Genomic DNA, 26,422 nt, shown 5'->3' on the forward strand with positions numbered 1-26,422 from the left:
GGTGACAGTGGTTGCTCATGATACCACTTGAACCAATTTCTCCCACATTGCTCCTAAGGGCAACTGAGAGGATCCTAATTACAGCATCCTCTCTGCTAGCCCCAGTTACCTGTGTTCTGCCCATTACCATCCAAGCCCTTCCCCTGCATGTACCAAATCAAATGCCTCTTAAATGACACAGTTGTGGACATCTCGACCACCTTCACTTGTTGCTCATTCCATGTACTCCCTACTCTCTATGCTAAAAAGTTACATTTCAGGTCTCTTTTAAATCTGTCCCTTCTTGTATCTGTACTTTCTAATTTTGGACTTCCTAACCCTGATCAAATTACCTTATCTGTAACCTGCATAATCTTATAAACTTCTGGAGATCATACCTCATTCTTCCACACTCTAGGGAATAAAGCATGGCTCTCCTTGTAACTCAGACTCTCTAGTCCAGGCCACACCTTCATAAATCTCTTTTGCACCCACTCTAGTCTGACAATGTCCTTCCTAAACCAGGGTGACCAAAACTGTGTACAATATTTCACACGTGATCTCACTAGTGACTTATATAACTGCAACATTAAGTCCTTACTCCTAAACTCATTGTGCTGACTGATGAAGGAGAACATGCTAAATGACTTCTTCACCATCCTGTTTACTTGCACAGAGAGGTTGATGTATTTGGAATGCTTTTGGTCTTTTTCCTTGTGTGTTGTTTAGAACTGTCTGTATATTTTAAGGGCTGAGACCGATGTAAGGAATGCGTTGACCAAAGTTTACCTCATATTTGGAACGTCTATGTGAAAATAATGTGGCAGCTTCATGGATACAAAACAAGGAAAAGATTGGTTACAAACTACTGTACTCCAGTGGCATTAAAAAGGACCAAAGTGTGTCTTTGGACACACAAAATGCACACGAGAGGATGGAGATCCCCATAATAATCATTTAAAGAACATGAATCTCAGGAGTAGGTTTGTATGCACCCAAACCTACATTCTAAAGCTGTTACATATGTTTCAGTACAGTGGAAACTACAGTCTAGAAGCCAATAGTACATCATATTACCTGGCACAAAATCACAAAGCCACAATAACACCAACAATTTGCATTCATTTACAGTGAGTAGTCACCATATAATGAACAACTGGAGCATTTTGGGGGTCACTGCCTGCACTGGCCCAGCAGGAGGTGCCAAACCAAAGTGCAACAAAGTAAAAATAGTTGCCTATTTGAAGATTACTTCCAACTAAATTTCATTGATCTTGTTTCCAGTGAAGCCTGAGATGATTAGGGGAAAATATAGTTCCAGGTTTCCATACTCTTTGGGTGAAGGTCTTCCCAATACCAGTTCCAAATGGCTCATACGCACGTGTTTCTTTAGTCATGTTAATTTGCACATGTACCCGATTTAATGTTCTGTGAGCTTTTGTTAATTAAGGGAAAACACAAAAAAAGTTTCATTAGTTAAGTTATTTCCATAAATTGGATTGTAGCACAATATTGCAAAGGATTACTATAATGGAGTTTCAACATGTTTTCACATTAATTGCTTTAAACTCCCAAGAGAGTAAATAGCTCTCCTTTATCTTTTACATCGATTTCTTTAATCATCATGGCCACAATATTTAGATCCCCCTTAATTTGCCGTATTTTAGATTGGTATATTCAATACTTAACTCATATTTTTAGGAAATATATTGCCCATTTTTCTGTGGGCTGACACCTCTTTGAAGCACAGATATGTTTTCTGAGATGCAGCGGTGAAAAACAGACATACCACTCCAATTAGATTCAATGCAGTGTGTTCTAAACAGCTGCAGGTTACCTTAGACCCCTTTCACTCACAAACATAAGAGATTCTGCAGATGTTGGAAATCCAGAGGAAAACACATAAAATGCCAGAGGAACTCAGCAGGTCAGGCATCATCTATGGAGGTGAATAAACAGTAGACATTTTGGGCTAAGACCATTCGCCAGGACTGTAAAGGATGCAGGAGGAAGACAAAAGAAGAAGGTGGGGAGGGGGAAGGGTAAGAAGTACAAGATGGCAGATGATAGGTGAAACCAGGCAAGGTGGAGGAGAAGGAGAGATGAAGTAAGAAATTAGGAGGTGATGGTGACAGGCTAAAGAAGTAACTTGACAGTAGATAGTGGACCATTAGAAAGGGAAGGAGGAAGGGCACCAGAGGGAGGTGATGAGCAGGCGAGGAGAAGAGAAGGGGTAAGAGGGGCACCAGAATGGGGAATAGAATGGAAAGAGAGAAGTGGGAGGTGGGAGAGAAACATTGACCATTCATTCCCCGCCATAAATGTTGCCTGACCCGCTTGAGTTCCTCCAGCATTTTGAGTATGTTACTCTGGATTTTCAGCATTTGCAGATTCCCTTACATTTAGAAATAAAGAGCTAGTGTTCTTGGATTCATGGAGCATTCAGAAATCTGATGGCGGAAGAGAACACACTGCTTCTAAAACAAAGAATGTGGGTCTTCAAACTCCTGTACACCACCTACTTGGTGGCAGTAACAAGAAGAGGACCTGTCCGACAATGAGGGTCCTTAATCATAGATGGCACCTTCTTGAGGCACCCCATCTTGAAGATGTCTTCAATGGTGGGGAGAACTGTGCGCATGATGGAGCTGGCTAAATTTACAGCCCACTGTGATCTCTTTCGATATTGTACATTGGAACCTCATTACCAGATGGTGATGCAACCAATCAGAATGCTTTCTACCATACATCAATAGAAATTTGGTGACAAACTTTAAATGAAATAGAGCCACTGGCCTGCCTTCTTCATGACTGTAATAATATGTTGAGTCCAGAAAGATCTACCCTCCATGAGATGAGACCAACTTCTTATTATCCCTCAAGGGTCTCAGCCCGAAACATCGACAGCGCTTCTCCCTATAGATGCTTCCTGGCCTGCTGTGTTCCACCAGCATATTGTGTGTGTTGTTGTTCTTATTATCCCTCTTAATTTGTCACAGATTGTAAGTTGTTAGTGCTGAAAGAGCACCCTTGTACAAGGATGCCTAAAAGTTAACATGCAGGTACAGCGTGCAATTAACAAAACAAGCATTATGTTGGCCTTTCTTCAAGACAATTAGACTACAAAAGTAAAGGGCATACTCATGTTTGAGAGAATGCAATGCAAGTTACCCAGATTAATTCTTGGTTATTAGATATGTTGAGAACAGAGTAAGTTGATTTAACCTGATGAAGAATGAGACGTGATTTCATCAACACATAAAAATCGGTGAATGAGGGGTAATTTTTCCCCAGTTGGGGTTTCCAGAGCCAACTACATTCACAAACTAAGGTGTCACCCATTTAGGACTGAGAAAGAAAAAGAACTTAGTCATCCAGAATCATTGGAGCCCTCTGTCTAAATGAGTTGTGCAGGCTCAACTGCTGAGTATATTCCTTGTATCTTGCTAATAACTAAAAAAAAAATTCTGCTAAAATTCTAAGCCTTATAAATAGACTTTTACATCCCTGAGGTGAATCCAAGGATCTGATGTATTTTCTGGAAGGCTTCACATGCATCCTTTTGAGTGGCCAAAGTAAAAATCATTAGTCACAAAGACCTACAATAAACTTGGGTAAAGAGACTGTAAACATTTTTTGTATTGAAAACTCAATCCTACATAACTACAGGGCCAAAATGCTTTTGCCTTTGTTTGTCTTTGGTGTATTTCGAAAGCTGTTTATGACCAGGATTACTAACTACTTGTGTTATCCTGCCAAATAAAGTAGGATTTTTTAAACAGGCACTTAAAGTAAATAAAAATTGAAGAGACTGTGTTCTAGAGATCCTTTTCACTACAACCCAATCTGATTTATGGAATTAATTTAAGTAATGAATTGTTTCAAATTTGTCTAGCGTTCTCATAGCATAGTTCATTAAAAATGTCAATTTGTGTTCTAAGAGGTGAAAGCACAAATTAACATGAACAAATGGAACTGCTTACATGAAAATATTCTAATTTTTAAAATAACATTTACAATTGGTGCCATGGCTGTTTTCATTTGATTAATGCTGCTACACTTCATGTTTTTTGTCTTCTATCAGTTAAAATCAATTGCAGACCATAAATAGCTTGGATTGAAGCTCACTGATGTGCAAACCATATGTCTATGACAGAGGAAAAAACTTGCTAATGAAGCAGAAAATTGCATAGAGAAATTTTCCTTTATCCCAGTCACTTCTGTAATTTTAATGACTTGCAAATCATTAAAATTTAATGGATTTTCACAAGCAAATTATGCCTAGTGCTTTGATTTTTGCTTGATTTAGCATAAATCTGGGAAGAGCAATACTGGTGTAATATCTTTCAGTCATTACTGCAATAACCAAAAGCTAAAGTTTTAGCACTTGCAGCCTTTTCTAAATGAGCCACTCCTTTACAGAGAGGTAAGGTTACTTACAAGGATGGAAATATAATCTCACACTCGTAAAATATCTTGTTGTCTCCTTACAATGTTTAAAGCACTATCCATCTAATTAAGCAGATCTGAAGTGCAGTCACTGTTACACTGTACAAGTTTTCTATGAGGCTACAGTGAAAATGAGTTTTCCAACTTTCCAGAAACACAAAATACTGCAAGAGTGGTTTTACTGATGAGGAAGCAGAGATGAAATTCTCACTTGGAAAGTAGTTTTAGAAAAATAATGTGATAACACAATAGACTTTTGATTCTTTAGTCATAGATAAGTGCAGCATAAAAACAAGGCCTTCAACCCATCTAGTCCATGCTGAAACCAATTAAACTGCCTACTCCCATTAACCTGCACCTTGACCATAGACCTCCATATCCATACTATCTATGTGCCTATCCAAACTTCTCTTACATGCTGAAATTGAGCTTGCATGGACCACTTGTGCTGGCAGCTCATTCCACGTTCTCATGAACCTCTGAGTGAAGAAGTTTTCTCTCACACTCCCCTTGAACTTTTCACCATTCACCCTTAAGCTATGAGCTCTGGTTGTACCCCTCCCAACCTCAATGGAAAAAGCCTGCTTGTATTTACCCTATCTATACCCCACATAATTTATGCACCCCCTCCATCAACTCACCACTCAATTTCTTACATTCTAAGGATACAGTCCTAACCTATTCCTTATAACTCAGGTCCTCCAGCCTTGTAAATTTTCTCTGCACTCTTTCAATCTTGCTTACATCTTTCCTGTAGGTAGGTGACCAAAAATGCACACAATACTCCAAATTAGGCCTTACCAACATCTTATACAACTTCAACATAACATCCAATTTCCTCTACTCATTACCTTGATTTACAAATGCCAATAACTTTCTTTATGACCCTATCTATTATGACGCCACTTTCAACGAATTATGTATTTGTTTTCCTAGATCCCCTTGTTCTACCACAATCCTCAGTGCTCTACCGTTCACTGTGTAAAGTCTACCCTGCTTGGTCCTACTGAAGTGCAAAACCTCGCACTTGTCTGCACTAAATTCCATCCGTCTTTTCTCAGCCTGTTTTTCCAGCTGATGCAGATCCCTCTGCAAGCAATGATAGCCTTCCTCACTGTTCACCATACTCCTAAATCTTGGTGTCATCTGCAATTTGCTGGGCCATTTTCCCACATTATCATCCAGATCACTGACATAGATGACAAACAACAAAGGACCCAGCTTCAATCCCTATGGCACACCACTAGTCACAGGCCTACAGTCAGAGAGGCAACCATCCACTCTGGCTCTCTGGCTTCTCCCACAAAGCCAATGTCTAATCCAATTTTCTTCCTCATCCTGAATGCCAAGCGACTGAACCTTCTTGACCAGCCTCCCATGCAGAACCTAGTTAAATGCCTTGTTAATGTCCATGTAGACAACATCCACTGCCATCAACTTTTCTGGTAAGTTCCTCAAAGAACCCTATAAGATGGCTTAAACATGACCTACCACACACAAAGATGTACTGACCATTCTTAATTAGTCCATTGATTCCCAGACAATATGTTGAAGTTAAAATCACCTACTATAACAACCTCATGTTTCTTGCAACAGTCTGTGATCTCTTTACAAATTTGCTCCTCTAGGTCCCTAGGACTGTTGGGTGGTCTGTAATATAGCTCCATTAATGTGGTGATACCTTTGTTATTTCTCAATTCCACCCATAACAACTCACTAGTCAACTTCTCCAGTCTGTTCTGATGGAGTATAGCTGGGAGATTTTCCCTGACTAGTAACACTACCCGTCCTTCTTTAATCTTTCCCACTCTATCACATGCTAAACCATAGAACACCGGATTGTCGAGCTGCCAGTCTTGCTCCTCTGCAATCAAGTCTCACTAATGACTACAATGTCATTATTTTAGGTATTGATCCATGCCCTGAGCTCATTTGCCTTTCCTACAATACTTCATGCATTGAAATATATGCAGCTCAGGGCACTAGTCACACATGCTCAACCTTTTGATTCTTGACTTTGTCTGACGTCTGACCAATATCTGCCTCCACGACCTCTTCACTAACTCTTCTGGCACGTTGGTTCCCATCCCCCTGTAACTCTAATTTAAACCCACTGTGCAACATTAAAAAACTTCCCACTAGGATATTAGTCCCCTTCGAGTTCAGGTGCAAACTGCCCCTTCTGTACAAATCCCTTGTTCCCTGGAAGAGAGCCCAATGATCCAAAAATCTTATGCCCTCCCTCCTACACAAATTCCTTAGCCACGTATTAAACTCCTATAATTTTCCTAGTTCTGGTCTCACTAGCACGTGCAACCCTGGAGGTCCTGCCCTTTAAATTAGCACCTAACTTCCTATGCAGAACCCCCTCACTAATCCTACCTATATCACTGGTACCTAGATGGACCATGACCTCTGGCTGTTCATCCTCCCACTTAAGAGGACTTGATCTGAGATATCCTGAAGCCTGGTACCTGGGAGGCAACATACCATCTGAAAATTTTGTTCTCACCTGCAGAACCTCTAGTCTATTCCCCAGATTCCCTGTCACCATAGCATGCCTTTTCTCCCTACTTCCCTTCCATCCTTCCATGTCACAGAGGCAGTCTCAGTGCCACAGACCTGACCACTGTGACTTTTCTGTGTTAGGTCAACACCCCCCCCCCCCCCCCCACAACTGTGATATACTTGTTTTGAGGGGAATGGCCATAGGGGTATATTGTACTGACTCATTAACCCCTTTCGCCTTCCTGACTGTCACACAGTTTCCTGTGCCCTGCACCTTGGCTGTAATTATCTCTCTATTATGTCGTATCTTTCACCCCTTCAGCCTCCCGAATGATGCGGGATTCATCCAGTTCCAGCTCCAACTCCTTAGTGTGGATTGTTAGAAACTTCAGCTGTATGTACTTCTCGCAGTGGTAGTCGTCAAGAATACCAGAAGTCTCCCTGCCTTTCCACTTCCTGGCATCTCTACTGTTCTCCAGATATAAAGAAGAGAAGGGGAAAAAATGAAACCTGGAGCTTTGCTTTTCTTTGCTTTCACTGGCTGAAGCCTAAACATCATCATTCTGATGTTCTTCAACTAGTGAATGTTCAGGAACAGACACGGTCACAATTTTTAAAAAAAATCAGTAGGTATTTCTAAAAGGATATGAAAGAATTTAGTGGAAACAAAGGAAATTGATTTTCAGTCATTTGCTTTTGTTGAAGATCAGGTATCAGAATCCTTCTGCATTATGAATTCTTGATTCTACAACAATAACTATTGCCAAATGATTCATGAACTACATTACAAATATAATAACATTTCAATGTGGGATCTAAGTTGATTCTTAAGTATTGAGTAAAGTGATCAATTGCTTGATACTGTACAAACTGCTTGTATGTTAAGAAGTTCAAACCACTGAAGGCTAAATTACATAAATTTCCAATCCAGCCACATCCTTCATGAACATCAATCATGTCCTCATTTATGCACTCCACTTATCAGTACCTAAATTTTCTCTTTCCAGCAAAAGATCCTGATTACGGCTGAATGGCTGGGCTACCGATCAGCAGGCCAGCATACTAAAGTTTTTAGCGACACCCAATCACTTCCACTGTAAGTGGGTAAAGATTCATTTGCCAGATGAATTCACTGATATTATATGCTATATTTATTTCCTTGATTTTTCCTGATTTCAAGGCCATTCATAATTCATGCAAGCAGGCTCAAGTAGAAGATATATAAACTCAGAAAATGCTGGAAAATAGAGTGAGTGTCTATAGAAAGAGAAACAATAATTCACCTCCAAGATCTTCTGTCAGAACCCAAAATATTAACTCTTCTTTTTCTCTTTTCACAGATGTTGCTTGACCTGATGAGCTCTTCCAACATTACCTGATTTCTTTTCAGATTTCTAGCATCTAGAGTTGTTTTTATTTTGCTCTCCAGAAGAAGATGCTATTTGTTGCTCATGATTTATGCACTGAGGGGTACAAATTAGCCAACAGTAGAAAGAGAGTGGGAGAAAAGGTAGAGCAAAACATTCACTGGGTCTCACTGAGATCAGCTAAGATGGCCCAACTTGGATACCATCAAGTTCACATGTTGCAGTATGACATCACAAGCACATTGAGAGTAAAATATTCTAGATTTATTGGCATTTTTGTGCAGTGCCAATAAATGAGAGGAAATGAAAATAGCAAGGAAAAGGTCTGAATTTACTATTCAAAATAAGACTGGGATTCTAGTGTGTTTCTTGTACTTATTGTAAAGGGGCTCTCCTCACCAACATCTATCTTACATAACTAGAATAAATGACTGATGACTGATAAATGACTGAGACACAAGACTGGATTTCGGCATTTTCACCCTGAGGATTTTTTTCTTATGCAACTAAATCCTTGATTTCATCACTTGCAGACCCCAGTCAGCTCAGATTGGAACCAACATCTCCTCCAATTTCCAACTGCACAGGTGCACCACAAGACTGTGCTTAGCCCCCTACTCTACTTGCTTTATACTGATGACTTTGAGTCTATTCGGAGTTCCAATGGCATAGTTAAGTTTGCTGAATCATTGGCTGAATCAAGGGAGGTGACAAATCGGCATATAGGAGGGAGATTGAAAATCTGAATGAGTGGTGCAATAGCAACTCGATGCCAGCAAGACCAGGAGCTGATTATTGACTTCAGGACGACGAAACCAGGGGTCAGTGAGCCAGTCCTCATCAGAGGATCAGAAGTGGACAGAGTCAACAACTTTAAATTCCTCATTGATATTACTTCAGAGAATCTGTCCTGGGTCCAGAACATAAGAAGCATTATGAAGAAAACATGGCAGTGCTTCTACTTTCTTAGAAGTTTGTGAAGAGTCAACATGTCATCTAAAACTTTGACAAACTTCACAGATATGTGGTGGAGAGTACAACCTGACATGGAAGTACCAGTGCCATTGAATGAAAAAACTTACAGAAAGTCCTGATACTATCCATTCTATCATGGGTACTGCCCTACCCACCATTATGCACATCTACACAGAGTGCTGCTGCAGGAAATCAGCATCCATCATCATAGACCCCCACCATCCAGGTCCTGCTCACTTCTCATTGATACCACCAGGAAGGTGGTACAGGAGCCTTAGGGCACACATCAGCTGGTTCAGGAACAGTTATTACTCTTCAGGTTCTTGATCCAGAGGGAATAACTTCACTCAACTTCTCTTGCCCCATCACTCTGTTCCCACAACCTATGGACTCACTTTAGTTACTTATTATTACTTCCTTTTGTTTCTTTTCGTATTTGCAGTTTGTTATCTTTTATAACTGTCTGTCCATCATGTTGGGGGGCAGTCTTTCATTGATTCTAGTGTGTTTCATGTATTTATTGTAAATGCCTGCAAAAATAAATTTCAGGTTGTATATGGTGACATATATGTACTTCAATAATAAATTTACTTTCAATTTTGAAGTTTGAAATAATTAGCCAGTATTTACTGCATGTCCTCCCTGTTCAAATTATTACTCTGCATGCAAGTTTCCAAGTGGCTATTGGAGAATTAGGTCCAGCTAGCACAACATTGGAGATAAGGAAAACATATTCTATTAATGCAAACAGAACAAGATGACCCAAGATGAGTCAGGAACATGGTTATATTCATTGGGGTTGGTTGCAGAATAAAAATGAGATTAGTGTAAATGAGTGTTTGACGGTCAATGCAAAAATCAGTGGGCCAAAGTGCTCTAAGGCCTCTGTGACTTCACCCAGGGAGTCTATGCAGGACTTGTTCTGAGGTGGGAGAGTAATCTTCAGACATCAATTTCATGCCTGACCTGGCATCAGTGGCAAAGTGTGATAATGAACTAAGGAGTGGATAGGGATCTTTATCAAGCATCGGCTCTAAGTTAGCCTTTGTGACACAGTCAATTGGTTATGTATGGACAGAGTGAAGGTGTGGATACAGGACATAACCTGATTGAGGAGGGCTTTCTTGGACATGGATGCTAGGTCTCAGTCAGTCCAGATACAAAGCCCACTTGCTCATGTTGAGTCAGCTATGGGAAAAAAAGTTACAACCTCAGGCTCAAATTGGCTATCACTGGGTCAGATTATGTAGGAGACCAACATTTATTAAATTTGAGATAGCTTTAATCTACATCTAGTTACAGAGCTGCACTAGTACAGCAGCCAATGCTGCTAACACACAGCTCTAGTAATCTGGTTGAATCCTGGCCTTTTCATTGTCTGTATAGTGTTTGCACAACCTACCAATGCTCTTAATTCCTCCCACATCCCAATGGTTCAGTACTGGCTACTGTAAATTAACACTGGTGTCTAGGTGACCAATAAGAGAATGTGCAAAGAAATGTCATTTAAAACTGAGATACTGTATGTAGGAACTTCTTCTCACAAGTGGTGTGAATCTGGAATTCTTGAAATCATTGGAGGAATTTAAAGAGGGCGTAGGTAAATTTCTGAAAGACCGGGTAATTGAAGGCTGTGGAAGCATGCTCTTGTACATGTGAGAACTACACTCTACATCTGGCCTGTCACCTAACACGCGTTGTGTGTTCAAGGAATTAAAGGGCAGGTTCGATTCTTTGTTCCTCCAGGGATATGATAAACCAATGTGGACAGAGAGTACATTTCTTTTATTTGAAAGTAAATTAATATTGGAAAGTAAATTAATGTTTCTCCTATTGAAGGATATGGGGTGTGAGAACAGAAACATGTGGTTTTCACTAGAACAGACCCAAGTAGTCTGGTCCCACACTGCCTATGAACCAGCATCAAATTTCTTATCACTGACTTAAATGATGTGTTATTTGTTGTTTTGTGGCAACTGTATAGTGCAAGTAATTACTGTAATCACAAAAAGAAATAAATAGGCAAGTAATTATGAACAGCATACTTTGAAGACTTAGTTATGGAAATCTGAAATTGTAGCTCCTCTGCATTTAGAAAGTCACAGTCTTAACAAAGTTTTATTTTAGTGTGGAGAGAATATACATTAACAATGAAATAGACTCTTTCACCTGATTCCCAACCAAAAGAAGATGTTCTCCAAGCAAGAAGTCCTTGAGTAAATCCTCCATCACCTGCATGTGCTAAACAGAAAGCAAAGAACAAAGATTTTTTAATACAAGAAATAATAGGGCTACAACAGAGAGAGAACAATAATATCACCTTCTAGCTTGCCTGCTGAGATCAAATTCAGCACTGCACCATAGGTATTAAGCTGTATAGATCTTTGGCAAGTGAAAATAATTAAGATACAAATCACCCATTATCTCAGTAAGTGAAAGAGCTAAATATCATAATGCTAATTCATAATTCCTAAGTTCTGTTCAACACAACATTCTGCTGAACAGAAACACTGCAAATGCTGGAATGTGAGCAACAAACAAGATGCTGGAGGAATTCAGCATGTCAGTCAGCATCAGTGGAGGGAAGTGAAGGAAACTGACAGTCAACATTTTGGCTCAATTGATCCAGATGAAAGACCTCAACCTGAGAGCTCAACCCGAAACCTAAACTGTCCATTTCCATGAAGTGTCCTAAAATGGCAATTGTCCATTTTCCACCACAGATGTTGCCTGATCTGATGAGATCCCCCAGCATCTTGTTGTACTAAACACTGCAGCTAAGGGCCCTTCACATTAAGGGTTCAAAGACAAATTTAAATAAGAACACATTTAAACATACAAGATCTTTATTTGTGGCTTTGGATCTGTGGAAACCAGCATGAAAACATTTTCTTTCTCAAATAAAAATACTACTTCCCTTTAGCACTTTGAAGTGGAATAAATATACACATTATTATATGCATATTGTCAATAAATCTTCCATGCCATTCCTTAGGTCACTGGCAATGCTCTTCAGCAGGGGAGGATAATGTTATATTTCTCCAATTTGAAAAGAAATCTGAAAGAGATCTTCTTAAGGAATAAAATCAATCTCTATTTTCCCAATGCTTTAAAAGCACTGCCATAGCTAATGGCTGATTGGAGAAGCTTAGGCAGGAAATGAAAAGGGCTGACTGTATAAAAGTTTGCTGGTGAGTCCTCCTGCTGTAGAGCAGAACTGGTGCACATGGGAAACAGACTCACAAAGTTAGGTATAGAGGCTGTTTAGGTGTAATTCTCAACCTTCAACAATCCAGGAACTCTGAAGCTCCAGGAGTACATAAGGGTGAAACAGCTAAACTGCCTTGAGAATATATTCAGCCCCACAACTATATTCACATTTTACTGCCTCATTTTCTAAATTTAAAATATATTGAAGTAGGATTTTTGTGCTAATCTTCAAAACGCAATGCATATCAAATCAAAAGAAAAATTCTAAAACTTGTCAACAATTTACTAAAAATTAAAAACAAAACTTGTGATGTTGAGAATTTTGTAATTACGAAGCTAACGTTCCTCAGGTGCAATATACAGTACAGGTAATACCTTACTATCTCATCCAATTTGTGAACTGAGAGAACTGGAGCATCATCGGTTTTCAATGCATTCATAAGAATACCCCCTCTCTCTGTATGGTCCAACAGTATGGAAGATTTTCAACAGACAAAGCCAAAATGAAAACAAAAGAGCATTCAAGACAAGTAACGGAAATGATAATAGAGAAACACAAATCTAGGGAAGGGCACAAGACCATCTCAAAGGCACTGGACATATCTCAGAACTCAGTGCTGCCCATCATGAAAAAGTGGAAAAAAATATGAAACCGTAGCCACAATGCCTATGTCAGGTCCCCCCCCTCAAAACTTAGTCATCACAGTACCTATGTCAGGTCCCCCCCTCAAAACTTAGTCACCATCCTTGGCCCTTGTAAGAGAAGCTACTGTGAAGCTAACAGTCACTCTGAGTGAGCTGCAAAAAGTCAGTGGCTGCAACTAGAGATGAAGTTCATAACTCCACAGTCTCTAAGGCCTTACACAAGAACATTGTTATTTACGGCAGAGTAGCAAGGAAAAAGTCCTGGCCAAAATAAAACCATATACTTACATCCTTGTCTGTAAAGACTTTGCAAAGCATCAGCTAGAAAATACTGCAAAGATGTTGAAGATCTGGTGGTCAGATGAAACTAAAGTGGAATGTTTTGGCCTAAGCATTAAGCAGTGTGTGTGGCACAAATCTAATACTGCACATCAGCCAGGTAACACCATCCCTACTGCAAAGTAAGGTGGAGGAAGAATCATGCAATGGGGATGCTTTTCAGCAGTAGGAATTGGAAATCTGGTCAGGATTGAAGGGAAGATGAATGCTGCTAAATACAGAGAGATCTTGGATAAAGAAAACCTGCTAGCCTCTGCCAGAAAGTCTGCACTGGAGAAAAAATTCATCATTCAGCAGGACCAGGTGATCCTTGCAGAAAGAGGAGTAGAAGAGGGAGGTAAAGGTAGGTTCAGTGGTAGAACCCTTTCGGAGATGCAGAACACTTTTACATGACACTGTCGGTCCCAGAAATAGAATCACAAGGACATTGAAACCCAGGGGGATCGCAACGTTTAGAATTGGGTGACAATAAAATGGTTAACGGTATAAAATGTAGAGGATTGTTGAAGTTATATTGATAGCGTTTCACACCACACATTAGTGACTATGACATGTGTTCATAGTGCTACGAACTCAAAAGGCTTGAGCAAGATGACAGCTGCTGAGAGTTGATAATGATAAAGTGATAAAAATATTACAAAGTGTACATTAGGTCAGGGGCCACATGTGCAGCCTGGAATTAATTCCCTGAATTTTAGTGGATCAGAGGTGCCTAGAAAATGCCAGACTAATTTAAGCCCCATATAATTAATCAATGAAATACCTGTATTGATTAAATAAAGCATTATATAATCACTGACTTAGTCACAATTTTTGGAAAGATTTAAGGCGATAAAAGGATTTTTTCTATTACACAAGGAGTCGTCCAATTTCTTCAGTGAAAAGCAGCTCCTTAATTACCAACTATCTTCATCAACAATCAATGGTTCCAATTAATTTGACAAAGTACCACTTTATCAAATTGACAAGAACCAAATTAAGCAGTTGAATTCAATATAGACCAAGAGATGTGTGTAAAACCATGGCAGACTATTCACATGTATGGAAGAGAAGTCAAATTTGTAGTTGCAGGATTAAGGAGTTATATAATGTTTTGTACATGTTTTTATATCAGTATGCAGACTATCAAGATAAAATATTAGAATTGTGCATGAAAGCGAATAGTTAATCATCTTGTTCTAAAAAGGAATTAAGGGAAAATTGATCATAATATGATAGACCTTTCAGAGAAAACTAGGTCATAAATCCAAACAAAGAAAGCTATGAAGTTGGCTGTGATTGACTGGGAAACTGCATTAAAATACACAAAGGTGACCCAGCAATAGTAGCATTTAAATAGATATTTCAAAATAAAAATATCATCAAGGTACTGAAACACTAGTTGGAAAGTGGTTTCCCATACTTCACTGTAAAAAAATAATGACATATTGAAATTAAGTCTTATAAACTGGCCAGAAACCACAACCCAGGGTTTCAGAACTGAGCAAAGGACCGAGAAATGATTTAAAAAAGTAAAGTTAGAATAGACAGTAAAGTTAACAGTGGAGAACATAAAAAATAAACTGCAAGAGCTTCTATAGGTATGTAAAAAGGAAAAGTAGTTCAAACACAAACAGGGAAAGGAAGATGTTTAATAGGGAAGAAGGAATGACAAGTATGACAAATCTGTCAGAAGTTTTGCTGAATCAGGGTCTAGGCAGATTAAGGCCCCAAGAGAAATTAGTAAACCTACAGCGTGAGAGGAGTTGGTCAAACTGAAAGGCAATAAATCCCAAGGACCTGAGATGACAATAGAATTAGTGAATGCATTGTTCCTCATCATTCAAAATGTAATTCTGGAACAACTCCTACAGACTGGAGAGGAGCAAACTATTTAAGGGAGGGAGGGAGGTAACAGGAAAAGGCTGACTTGAAAGCCTCTGTTGTATACAGGCTGTCCCTGGGTAAAGAATAGGTTCCGTTTTCACAGATGTTCAAAAGTCAATTTTGCTCATGTTGGAAGAGTACACAAAATTCACTCTATGGTAACCATACCTCTCATAGTATTGTAATGAATGCCATCAAAAGCACACAAGACCCACTGGTAAGTAAAAATAATTGCTAGAAGTGGAATAAATTACAGTATTCATATATTGAATAGGTTAAAAAATGTGCAAAAAGCAGAAATAATATTTATAATATAATTCTTCTTACGTTATTCCTGTGAACTCATTCTCTCTAATTAGTCTGCTAATTTGTAAGAAATAAGGCTGGAAATAGATCAGAAGACCATCAGGGTTTCAGATCCCAAGAAGTGATCTTTGCAGTTCAGCTTCTTTTAACTCATGACAAAGCCCCTCCATCACGGACTGTATCTGTGCATTTTAATATCATGTGTTAATATTGGTTAACCAATTGTCTGAAGCATTATAATACTTTTAAGATTTGATGTCACTAATAGTGCAAGTGTTCATGGAAATTGCTAATTACTATCGATGTCTGCAGACTTTGTATGGAAACAGGGCGAATATACTCGTCAACCAGTCAGTAATTATTCTAAAATGCTAGAAAGTTTGAAAATTGGAGGGATATACTAAACCACTGGGTATTTTAGTCATAATGTAAAATTGGTGTGATTATAGAAAAACATAAACAAAACTAGTAGCATTGGCTACTTGGCCCTTAAGTCTATTCCACTATCCATGGCTCATTTCTCAGCACCATTTTCCTGCACTATTCCCATGTCAACACACAGAAAATGCTGAAGGAATTCAGCAGGTCACCCTGCATCCATGGAAAAGAATCAACATTTCAAGCCAAGACACTTCATCAGAACTGTCCCCAAAATTCCCTGATTTCCTTGACTTCCAACAATTTATCAATCCCTATTTTGAATAAATGCAATGACTATGTTCGTACGCAGACTGATCTAGACAATATACAGAGATGAATTGGTAAGTAGCGATTAACATTAGCATACAGAAGTGTCACTTACCTTTGACAGTCAATAACATTGTCTTCACTGAATTCTATCATCAACCTATCAACATTATGAATATCATCAGTGATTAGAAACTTAATTGTACCAGCCATATAAATAACAAGGCTACAAAGCAGGTCAAAGGCTAGCTATCCAAAGTTAAAAGACTCAACTTCTGAAATCTCTTCCTCATCTATAAGGCAAAGAGGAGGACTGCTGAAGCATCTTGGCCTGAAATGTCGACTGTTCTCTTTTTCATAGATTCTGACTGACCTGTTTTGTGTGCTCCTTGCATTTCCAGCATCTGCAGCTTTATTACACATCTATCTTCATGGATGCATCACAGAAGGCATGTATCCAGATGTATCACAGCTTGTTACTGTAACTGTGAATGCAAGAAACTGCAGAAAGTTGTGGACATAGTTCAGCCTTGTAGCACAGCAACTACCCTCTTCTGCACACACTACACCTACACTTCTTGCTGCCTTGGCAAAGCAGCCAATATAATCAAGGACCCTTCCCACCCCGGACATTTTGCCTTCTCCACTCTCCCTTTGGCAGAAGATACAGAAACCTGAAAGTATGTACCACTTGACTTAAGGACAACTTCTATCCCATTGTTATAAGAATAGTGATGAGATAGACTCTTGAACTCACTATCTGCTTCATCATGGCCTTGATCCTTATTGTTTACCTGCACTGAATTTTTCTCTATCATTTTATTCTGCATCCTCTGTTTTCCCTTGTACTACCACAATGCACTGTTTTTCATTGTAACTCAGTACATGACAACAAAACACTAATTTACCAATTTACATGAAGTTTCTTCACCAATGACTGCCTTCTGCAACATCTTCAAAACACACTTTAGTCACCACCCTGACAGCACCTCGTTAATTTACAACTCCATTCATCAAGAAAGACAACAGCAGCAAATGTGGTGTCATACGACAAAAAGTACCACTGTAACCAGCAGTGTTGAACTCCAGTGGAGTTCGACAGTACTCTTCACCTGAAAGGGCATTCTTAAAGTCATAAGTCATTTTGACCTGGAAAGATATTTCTGTTTCATCATCTTTGTGCTTCTATCCAACTGCATGTGGAAATATTGGATTACAGTAATTAAAGGAGGCTTACCATCTTTCTTAAAGGAAATTACGGTGAGCAATACATGCCAAAACCCAAAGTATGGAGAAAAGTTACGAGCTAACTCTTCTGCTATACCTACACGGTATCACAGCGGCTAGCGTGATGCTTTACGGCACTAGCAAATAAGATTCAATTCCTGTCGTTGTCTAAGGAACTTGTATGTTCTCCCCATGACCACGTGGGTTTCTTCACTGATCTCCCCAGTTATCTCCCACATTCCAAAGGTACACAGGTTAGTAAGCGGAAGACAGCAATATTGATTGGTGTCGTGGTGACAATGTGGGCTGCCCACAGCACATTCTCAGACTATGTTGGTCATAGATGCAAATAACGCAGTTCACTGTATGTTTAGATGTTTCAATATACATGTGACAAATAAAGCTAATCTTTCTTTATGGGTTTGCTTTGTCATCTACTGTTTAGATGTAAATTACCCTCAGAACTAGTAGGCCCAGCATCAGGAGTAGTTGCTGGAATAGATGGGATTGCGCTTTTGACCAACATCGCTGTCACACAGGAAGGACAGCCTTGTGGGATCCTGCGTGTGCAAAGAAGGTCAGTGCCACTCAGGGTTCACCAATGAGTTTAGAGTGTAAGCCCAGATTATTAGCAGTAAGGGCTGAAGCCACATCCAATGCTCAAATAGGAACATGAGACATAGTATAAGTAGGCTATTTGACACATTCATGCCTCTGCTTTTCAACCCCATTTTCCTACCTTCTCTCCATAACCTTAACCTCTTTATCAATTAAGAACCAATCAACCTCTGCTTTAAATGCGCCCAATTGCGGCCTTCACCACCTTTTGATAATCACCTTTGGCTGAAGAGATTCCTGCTCATATAAGTTTTAAAGGGACATCCATTCTCCTACAAATGGAGACATCCTCTCCATCTCCACTCTATCCAGGGATTTTAGCATCCAATAGGTTTCAATGACATCCTCTTATCCTTCTGAACTCTTCTTTCTCCTCACCTGGTCTCACCCATGATGTGTTAACTTGTACTCCTCCCCCTGCCCCACCTTCTTAATCTGGCTTCTTCCCCCTTACTCTCTTGCACTTATCCCTGCAAGTTGGACAAGTGCTACATCTACCCCTACATCTCCTCCCTCAATACTATTCAAGGACCAAAACAATCCTTCCAAGTGAAGCAACACCTCAACTGCATATCTCTTAGGGCCATCTATTGTATTCAATGCTCCCAATGCAGCCTGCTCTATCATAGATCGGATTTTCCTAGTGGCCACTCATTTTAATTCTAGTTCCCACTCCCAATCCAACATGTTGGCCCATAGCCTTCTCAATTGTCACGATGAGGCCATTCTCAGTTGAAAGAACAACACCTCATATTCTGTCTAGGTAGTTTGATGGCATGAACATTGATTTTTCTAACTTTCTGTAATGTCTCCCTCCTCTGCCTTCTCTCTTTTCTCATTCTTCATTCTGTTTCTTCTCTTACCGCATCTCTTCCTTATATGCCCACCACCTCTGTCTGGTGCCCTTCCTCTTTCCCTTTTTAACATGGTCCATTCACCTACGAGAATCCTCCTCCTTCAGCCCACCACCGCCTCGCCATTTCATCCCCCTCCTTCATCCACCCATGATTCCCCTCACCTAGTTTCAGCTATTACTTGCCAGCATCTACTCCTGACCCTTGCTCACCCTATTATTGTAGATTTCCCCTTCCTTTCCAGTCCTGATGAAGGGTCTTGGCCTAAACATCAACTGCTTATTCTTCTCCGTAGATGCTGCTTGACCAGTTCCTCCAGCATTCTGTGTACATTGCTCAAGATTTCCAGCAGATTCTGCAGAATCTCTTGTGGCCAGAGACATCAAATGCTTCTCATACAATGGGCCTTTTAATCTTGGAATGATCCTTGTTGACCTCTGGACCCTCTACAAGCCAGCACCTCTCCTTCGATACAGTGCTCAAAATGTTCCATATGCAGTCTGATCAACCCCTTATAAAGCATCTAAGTATATCTTTGCTTTTATGTTCTGCTCCTCTCAAAATGATGTACTTGCCTTCATTACAATTGACTCAACTTTGTTAACCTCAAAAGAAGCTTGAAATAGAACTCTCAAGTCATCTTGTATGCCCAATTTTTGCTTTCGTTTGCCATTTAGAAAATAGACTATACCTTTATTCTTCCTACAAAAACGCACAACCCCACACTTTCCTAGCCTTTATTCCATTGCCCACTTATTACCTTACCTGTCCTCCACCTACCTTTGTATTGTTAATGTTTGACAACTGCTGAATTGGACAATCCAACCCATTATAACATATGCAGTTCCCATGTCTATTCCATTACCATTCTAATACTCCAATGTTTGGTCATGTAGGTGAGCTTCTTCCCATGATCACATGAGGATAAAGTCTAGATATGGTTGTCAGAGGTGAAGAGGTCTATTTTCTTTTAACCTCTTCCTTTGTGACTCAATCCTATCCACTTTTTGGCTTACTTTTCTTCTGTTCTATTCTTTTGGATCACACCATCATATATTTAGGTTTAACCTCCTACAATGTAATGGTTCTATCACACTTTGGTTCCATGTCTTCTGAGCACCTTTTCACTTGTTGAAGATTTTTGTTTTCTCCTACTAATCTTAAGTTACTTTAAAATCAACCCAAGCCCCATAATTAGGACTGAAGTAAGTAAATATAGTATATATAGTAAATATAGTAAATAAATAATTTATAACTTAATACAGCTGAGGTTATAAAATATTAAGTTGACAAATTAATTTACAACACATGACCATCAAAGCAGAATTCAAACTTTTGCAATTCACCATATGCATTGTATTGTCACTTATCACTGAACTCAAAGAACAAAGAACCGTACAGGCCCTTCACCCCCTATTTTGTGCCGATGTTTTAACTTACTCCAAGAACAATCTACCTCCTCCCTCCATTTTTCTTTCATTCATATGCCTACCCAAGATTCTGTTAAATCTCCCTAATGTATCTGCCCCTACCACCACCCATACTGCATTCCCTGCTCCCTTTCTTTAAAAACTTACCTCTGAAATTTCCCCATATTTTATTCCAATCACCTTAAAATTATGCTATTTTCAGCTACTTTTAGCTATTTCCAACCTGAGATAAAGGCACTGGCTGTCCACTCTATCCATGCCTTTTATCATTGTAAAGGGGGTTTCTTCTTTTTTCTTTGTTACTGTGTATGTAATCAAAATGGCTTCTTTGTTTTGTTAAAAGCAGGAATGCTCCTTTGTTGCGAGAGAGTGCTGGAAGCTTGTTCGGGTTAAAATTTACTGATAACGAGAATTGTATTCCTTTGTAAACCAATTGGGATTAATGTTGTTCTTTCTTCCGAGTCTGTAAGCTATTGTTGGCGGGCTTTTGGGGAGATTGGTGTGAGGGTTTGAGAGAGGGAGGATGCGATGCTGTAAGCTGGGCGAGGAACGGACCCCAAGCGGGGGTCCAAGGCCAGGAGGTACCCCGAGGAGAGGAGATGAAGCTAGATGTGCTTGGTTGACCACTTTGGATGGTCCTAAGCTGCGAGTCGAGGAGTTCGGAGGGGATCGAATGGTGGCCAAAAGACTTCAGTAATTGAGCTCCAACGGTTGTGCACGAAGTGGTTTGGACTTTGATAAGTTTGGCGCCTTTTCTTTATTTTTTTTCTTCATATATATACTGTATCATTATTAATCACTTAGTTATAGTAACCCTTATAAATTGTACTCATTTAATCACATATGGTGTACTGTCTGTTTTTGGGCGAGGCGGGGACATCACACTGCATCCACACCAGCTGATTACCCAGTTGGCGGGGCCAAAGGCTGCTCCCCCTAGACGAGAACGAGCTGAGCGAGCCTGAGGCGACCCGGGGGGTTACATCATCTTATACACCTCTACAGGTGTCCCCCATTTTTCGAACGTTCGCTTTATGTCAACTCGCTGTTACAAAAGACCTACATTAGTTACCTGTTTTCGCTAACAGAAGGTGTTTTCACTATTACGAAAAAAGGCAGTGTGCGACAAGCAGCCAAGCTCCTCCCTTGGAATTGCATTCTAACCAGCTTTGCTTAAGCACGAGCCTGTGAGCATTGTGCTTTATGTCGATTTATTTTGTGCATCCATCAGCAAGATGAGTTCTAAGGTATCGGAAAAGCCTACAAAAGCATGGAAGGGTGTTACACTTGGTGTACAACGAGACATAATTAAGTGTTTCGATCTTGGTGAACAAAGTAAGGACATAGTGAGTTTGGCTAAGAGTTTGTGGAAGTTGACAAAGATGATGTTTTGGCATCCCATGACCAAAACTGACAGATGAAGAGCTGATGAAGAAGAAAGGATAACAATTGAAACTGAACGCAGTAGCAAATGGCCCGAAGGTGAAGACGTCCAGGAACTGAACGGGAAGCAATTGCATGAGATTTTCGCTGCAATTGACAACGCTGCAATGATTGCAGAAAAGTATGACTTCAATTTTGAAAGGGTACGTAGTTTTAGGGCATATTTGCAGGATGGTTTGAGTGCTTACAAAGAACTGTATGATAGAAAAATGTGCGAGGCTAAGCAGTCAAGCATACTGTCGTTTTTCAAGCCTTCCACGTCAGCCACAGCAGACGACGAAACTTGACCTTCAACATTGAGGCAGGCAGACATAGAAGAAGGTGACCTGCCTGCCCTGATGGAAACAGACGACGATGAGATGACACCCAGTCTCCTCTACCTCCCACCATCCAACCTCTGACAATTCAGCCCAACACACCATCATCAGTGTGCTCACTGACTTCCCGATTCCGGTAAGTGAAACTACACTGGACGTACATTATTTCCACTTTATATAGGCTGTGTATTTTTATGTGTTATTTGGTAGCCTCAGAGCTTAAAGGTTACTGGAAAGAGCGTTTCTGCCAGGAGCGCCTGCGCCATCTGTTTCTGCCGGGAGCGCTTGCACCGTGTGTTTTTGCCACGAGTGCTGCCGAAAGCGCTTGCGTGAGATTTTTGCTGCGGTGGACAGTGCTGCAATGATTGTAGAAAAGTATTCCTACATTATATAGGCTGTGTATTTATTAGATCATTCCTGCTTTTACTATATGTTACTGTTATTTTAGGTTTTATGTGTTATTTAGCATGATTTGGTAGGTTATTTTTTGGGTCTGCGAATGCTCACAGATTTTTCCCATATAAATAAATGGTAATTGCTTCTTCACTTTATGACATTCCGGCTTACGAACCGTTTCATAGGAATGCTCTACCTTTGAATAGCGGGGGAAACCTGTATCAAGTCACCTCTCATCCTCCTTCACTCCAGAGAAAAGTCAAAGCTTGCTCAGACTTTCCTCATAAGACCTGCTCACTAATCCACCCTGCACCCTGGCAAATATTCTCTGCACCCGCTTTAAAGCATCCACATCCTTACTCTAACGAGCTGACCAGAACGGAACACATCTCTAGCTCCATCATGCTGAGCACTAATATTTCAGTCCCCAGGGCTGCGTGTTCAGCCTGCTACTGTTCACACTACTAATGCAAGACAGAAATCACATCATAAAGTTTTCCAATGATAAAACAGTGGTTGAACTCATCTTCAACAATGCTGAAATAACATCAGGGAGCAGGTAGTACAGGTGAGTCTAACAGTTTTGGCAGGGTTTGCAAGTGAAAACTTCCTACAAGGCAAAACCTAATATGAACAACTGTCATGCTTCACTCCTAGAAGATCTCAATGCTTTTTTTGCAGTACACCTGTGCAAATCCCTGCAGCACCTGGTGACCCTGTGATCTCTAACTTGGACGCCAAGGTCAGAACACATTTCCAGAGGGTGAACTCTTGCAAAGTGTCAGATTCTGATGGTGTAACTGATAGGGCACTGAAAACCAGTGCCAATAATTTTAGATGATGACGAGGTAGTGCACAGGAGTGAGTAAGGTCAGCTGGTTGAATTGTGTCACAAAAATAACTTTGCACCAAGCATCAGTAAGACCAAGGAACTGACTGTAAACATCAGGAGGGAGAAGTCATTGAATTAGCAGCAGACAAGGTGAGGAGCTTCAGGTTCCTGGGTGACAACATCTCTGAAGATCTATCTTGGCCCCAGTATATTGATGCAATTACAAAGAAGGCATCACAGTAGCTATATTTTATAAGGAGTTTGAGTAAACTTGGCATTTTCACCAAGAACTCTTACAAACTTCTGAAGAAGTACTGTGGATAGCATTCTGTTTGCATCACCATATGGTCGGGAGGGTCGACTGCGTAGGACTGGAAATAGCTGCAGAAAGTTGCAAACTCAGACAGCTCCATCATGGGCACGAGCCTCCCGAGCATTTCCTGCTTATTGCTACCATCCAGAAGGTGGTGCAGGAGCCTGAAGACACACTTTCAACATTTTAGGAAGGGCCTCTTCCCCTCCATCATCTCCCTCAGATTTCTGAATGGACAATCAACACATATGCAGTAGCACACTTTTTAAAATCTTTTTGCCCTCTCTTTGCATTACTTAATTTAATTTAAATATACATATTTCCTATTATGATTTGTTTTTTTATTATTATGTATGGCAGTGTCCTGCTGTCACAAATCAACAAATTTCACAACATATGCCAGTGATATTAAACTGTTTCTGATAGAGATTATGGATTGGTGTAATTAACAACCTGAGTCTCAATGTGGACAAGGTTAATGAGAGGATTGTAGACTTCAGAAAGGTGCAGGCTGACCACTCCCAACTGCACATCAACCACTTCTCCATAGACAGAGACAGGAGCACCAAGTTTCTTGGTGTGCACATTCATGACGATCCCACCCAGTCCCTCAACACAAACTCTTTAGCCAAGAGAACACAGCAGTGCCTCCTCTTCCATAGTAGACTGAGTCAAGTTAGGCTCTCCACCACCCCACCACCAATTCTCACCACATTCTGCTGGAGCACCTTCAAAAGTGTCCTGACCAGCTGACTATAAATACTGTGTTTTGCACCTTGGCCCAGAGAAATGATGTTTCATTTAGATGTATACATGGGCATGGTTGAATGACAATAAACTTGAGCAGTATTCCAAATGTGGTCTAACCAGAGTTTTAGAGCTGCAACAATACCTCATCGCTCTTGAACTCAATCCTCCAACTAATGAAGGCCAACACACCATACATCTTCCTACCAACATCATCAACCTGCTTTGCAGCTCTGAGGGATCTACGGATGTAGACCCCAAGATTCCTCAGTTCCACCACATAGTTAAGAATCCTGCCAATAATCTTATACTGCTTTCAAGTTTGACCTTTCAATGTGCATCATTTCACACTTTTCCAAAGTGAACTTGATGTACCATTTCTCAGCCCAGCTCTGCACTCTATCTATTTTCCATTGTAACCTATGTCAACACCGCCAACAAAAAAGGATCTAGTTCTTTCTCAGTGAATATGACAAATAAACCTTGGGCTTCCAGCTGGGTACAGCGATTTTAATCGCCAGCTAAAATTGATCCCTGCACCTGTCTGGAAACTTGGGAAGAGCTTATTCAAACACCACCATCCTTCAAGTCATCTGAAAACTTACTAACCCACCCTTCCACTTCCTCATCCAAGTGATTTATAAAACTCACAATAAGTAGCAATCCCGGAACAGATCTCTGCAAAAAACCACTGGTCACTGGCCTCCAGGCAGAATGAACACCATCTAAAACCATCCTCTGCTTTCTGTGGCCAAGCCAATTACAAATCACACAGCCAAGTTTCCCTGGATCCCATGCCTCCTGACTTTCTGAATGAGTCAGCAGTGGGAAATCTTGTTGAATGCTTTACTAAAATCCATATACACCACAATCACTGCTCTACCTTTATCAAATTGTTTTGTTGCTACCTCAAATAATTCAGTCATGCTTATGAGGCACAATCTGTCTCTCACAAAGCCATGTTGACTACGCTCTACAAATGCTCATAAATACTGTGTCTAAGAATCCTCTCCAACAGCTTACTCACCACTGATGTAAGACTCACTCCAGAGCATCTGATCAGTAAAGACATCTACTACCCAACTGCTACAAGACCACTGAATAGTTCCCTACTATGAAAAGATGGACTCTTGACCTCACAAACTATCTTTATTGTTTACTGCACTGCAAATTTTCTGAAGCTGTTACACTTTATTTTGAGTGATGCTATTGTTTTACCTTGTTCTACCTCAGTACATAATGTAATTATTTGATCTGTATAAACTGTACCTCATTACATGTAATAATAAAACACTAACTGCAATTTCACTTCTACTCAAAGTTAAAAGTTTTCATCAGTTTCCTGAATATAATGGTCTTTGAATGCTCAAGAACATCGACTCATATTATATATTACCTAATTTATATACTAAATCAGGCATTAAGGTAGCTCCTCTAAACCAATATATTGATTAAGACTAAAGGAAGGATATGTAAATAGCTTAATATAATCACAAAGACTACTTTATAAAATGGTTAAGAATTGCTTAGAATTTACAAACTAGAGTACGTTGTTTGCTTCATACATTCAGTATCGATATTAGTCCTACAGACAATATGTCATGATTCCTGTGGCTTGCCAGAGAGCCATTCAGCTTTGAGGGTCTTAGAGCATCTGTATTTACTAATCAATGTCTTAACTACGATTATTGGGACCTTGTGTTTTCAGTTTAATCTTATTAAGTAAATTGTGGCAGGCACATTTCCCACATTCTATGGTTACTTAAAGAGTGCTCTCATTCAGCATCTAAATGGGGTAATTGTGTTGGAGAGGATGAATTCTTGTGATGTCGCTCATTTGTTCTTCCTTACATCTATTCTAAAAGGTCACCCATCAATTTTGAGGCTGTGCTCTCTAGTTCTGAATATCCCCAC

The 26,422-nt window shown here is 40.0% G+C and overlaps 1 protein-coding gene across 1 annotated transcript in view; it reads right to left on the minus strand.

The window, feature by feature from the left end:
* The window catches only part of vwa8 (von Willebrand factor A domain containing 8), a 476,539-nt gene that overhangs the window by 217,347 nt on the left and 232,770 nt on the right, over positions 1 to 26,422 (minus strand). Inside the window, exon 20 of the mRNA XM_059967797.1 lies at positions 11,448 to 11,519. Coding sequence (XP_059823780.1) covers positions 11,448 to 11,519 — 72 coding nt within the window. The remainder of the gene's footprint in view (positions 1 to 11,447; positions 11,520 to 26,422) is intronic.

Source organism: Hypanus sabinus, chromosome 4 (genome assembly GCF_030144855.1).
Source record: "Hypanus sabinus isolate sHypSab1 chromosome 4, sHypSab1.hap1, whole genome shotgun sequence".
In the NCBI taxonomy this organism is placed as follows: Eukaryota; Metazoa; Chordata; class Chondrichthyes; order Myliobatiformes; family Dasyatidae; genus Hypanus; species Hypanus sabinus.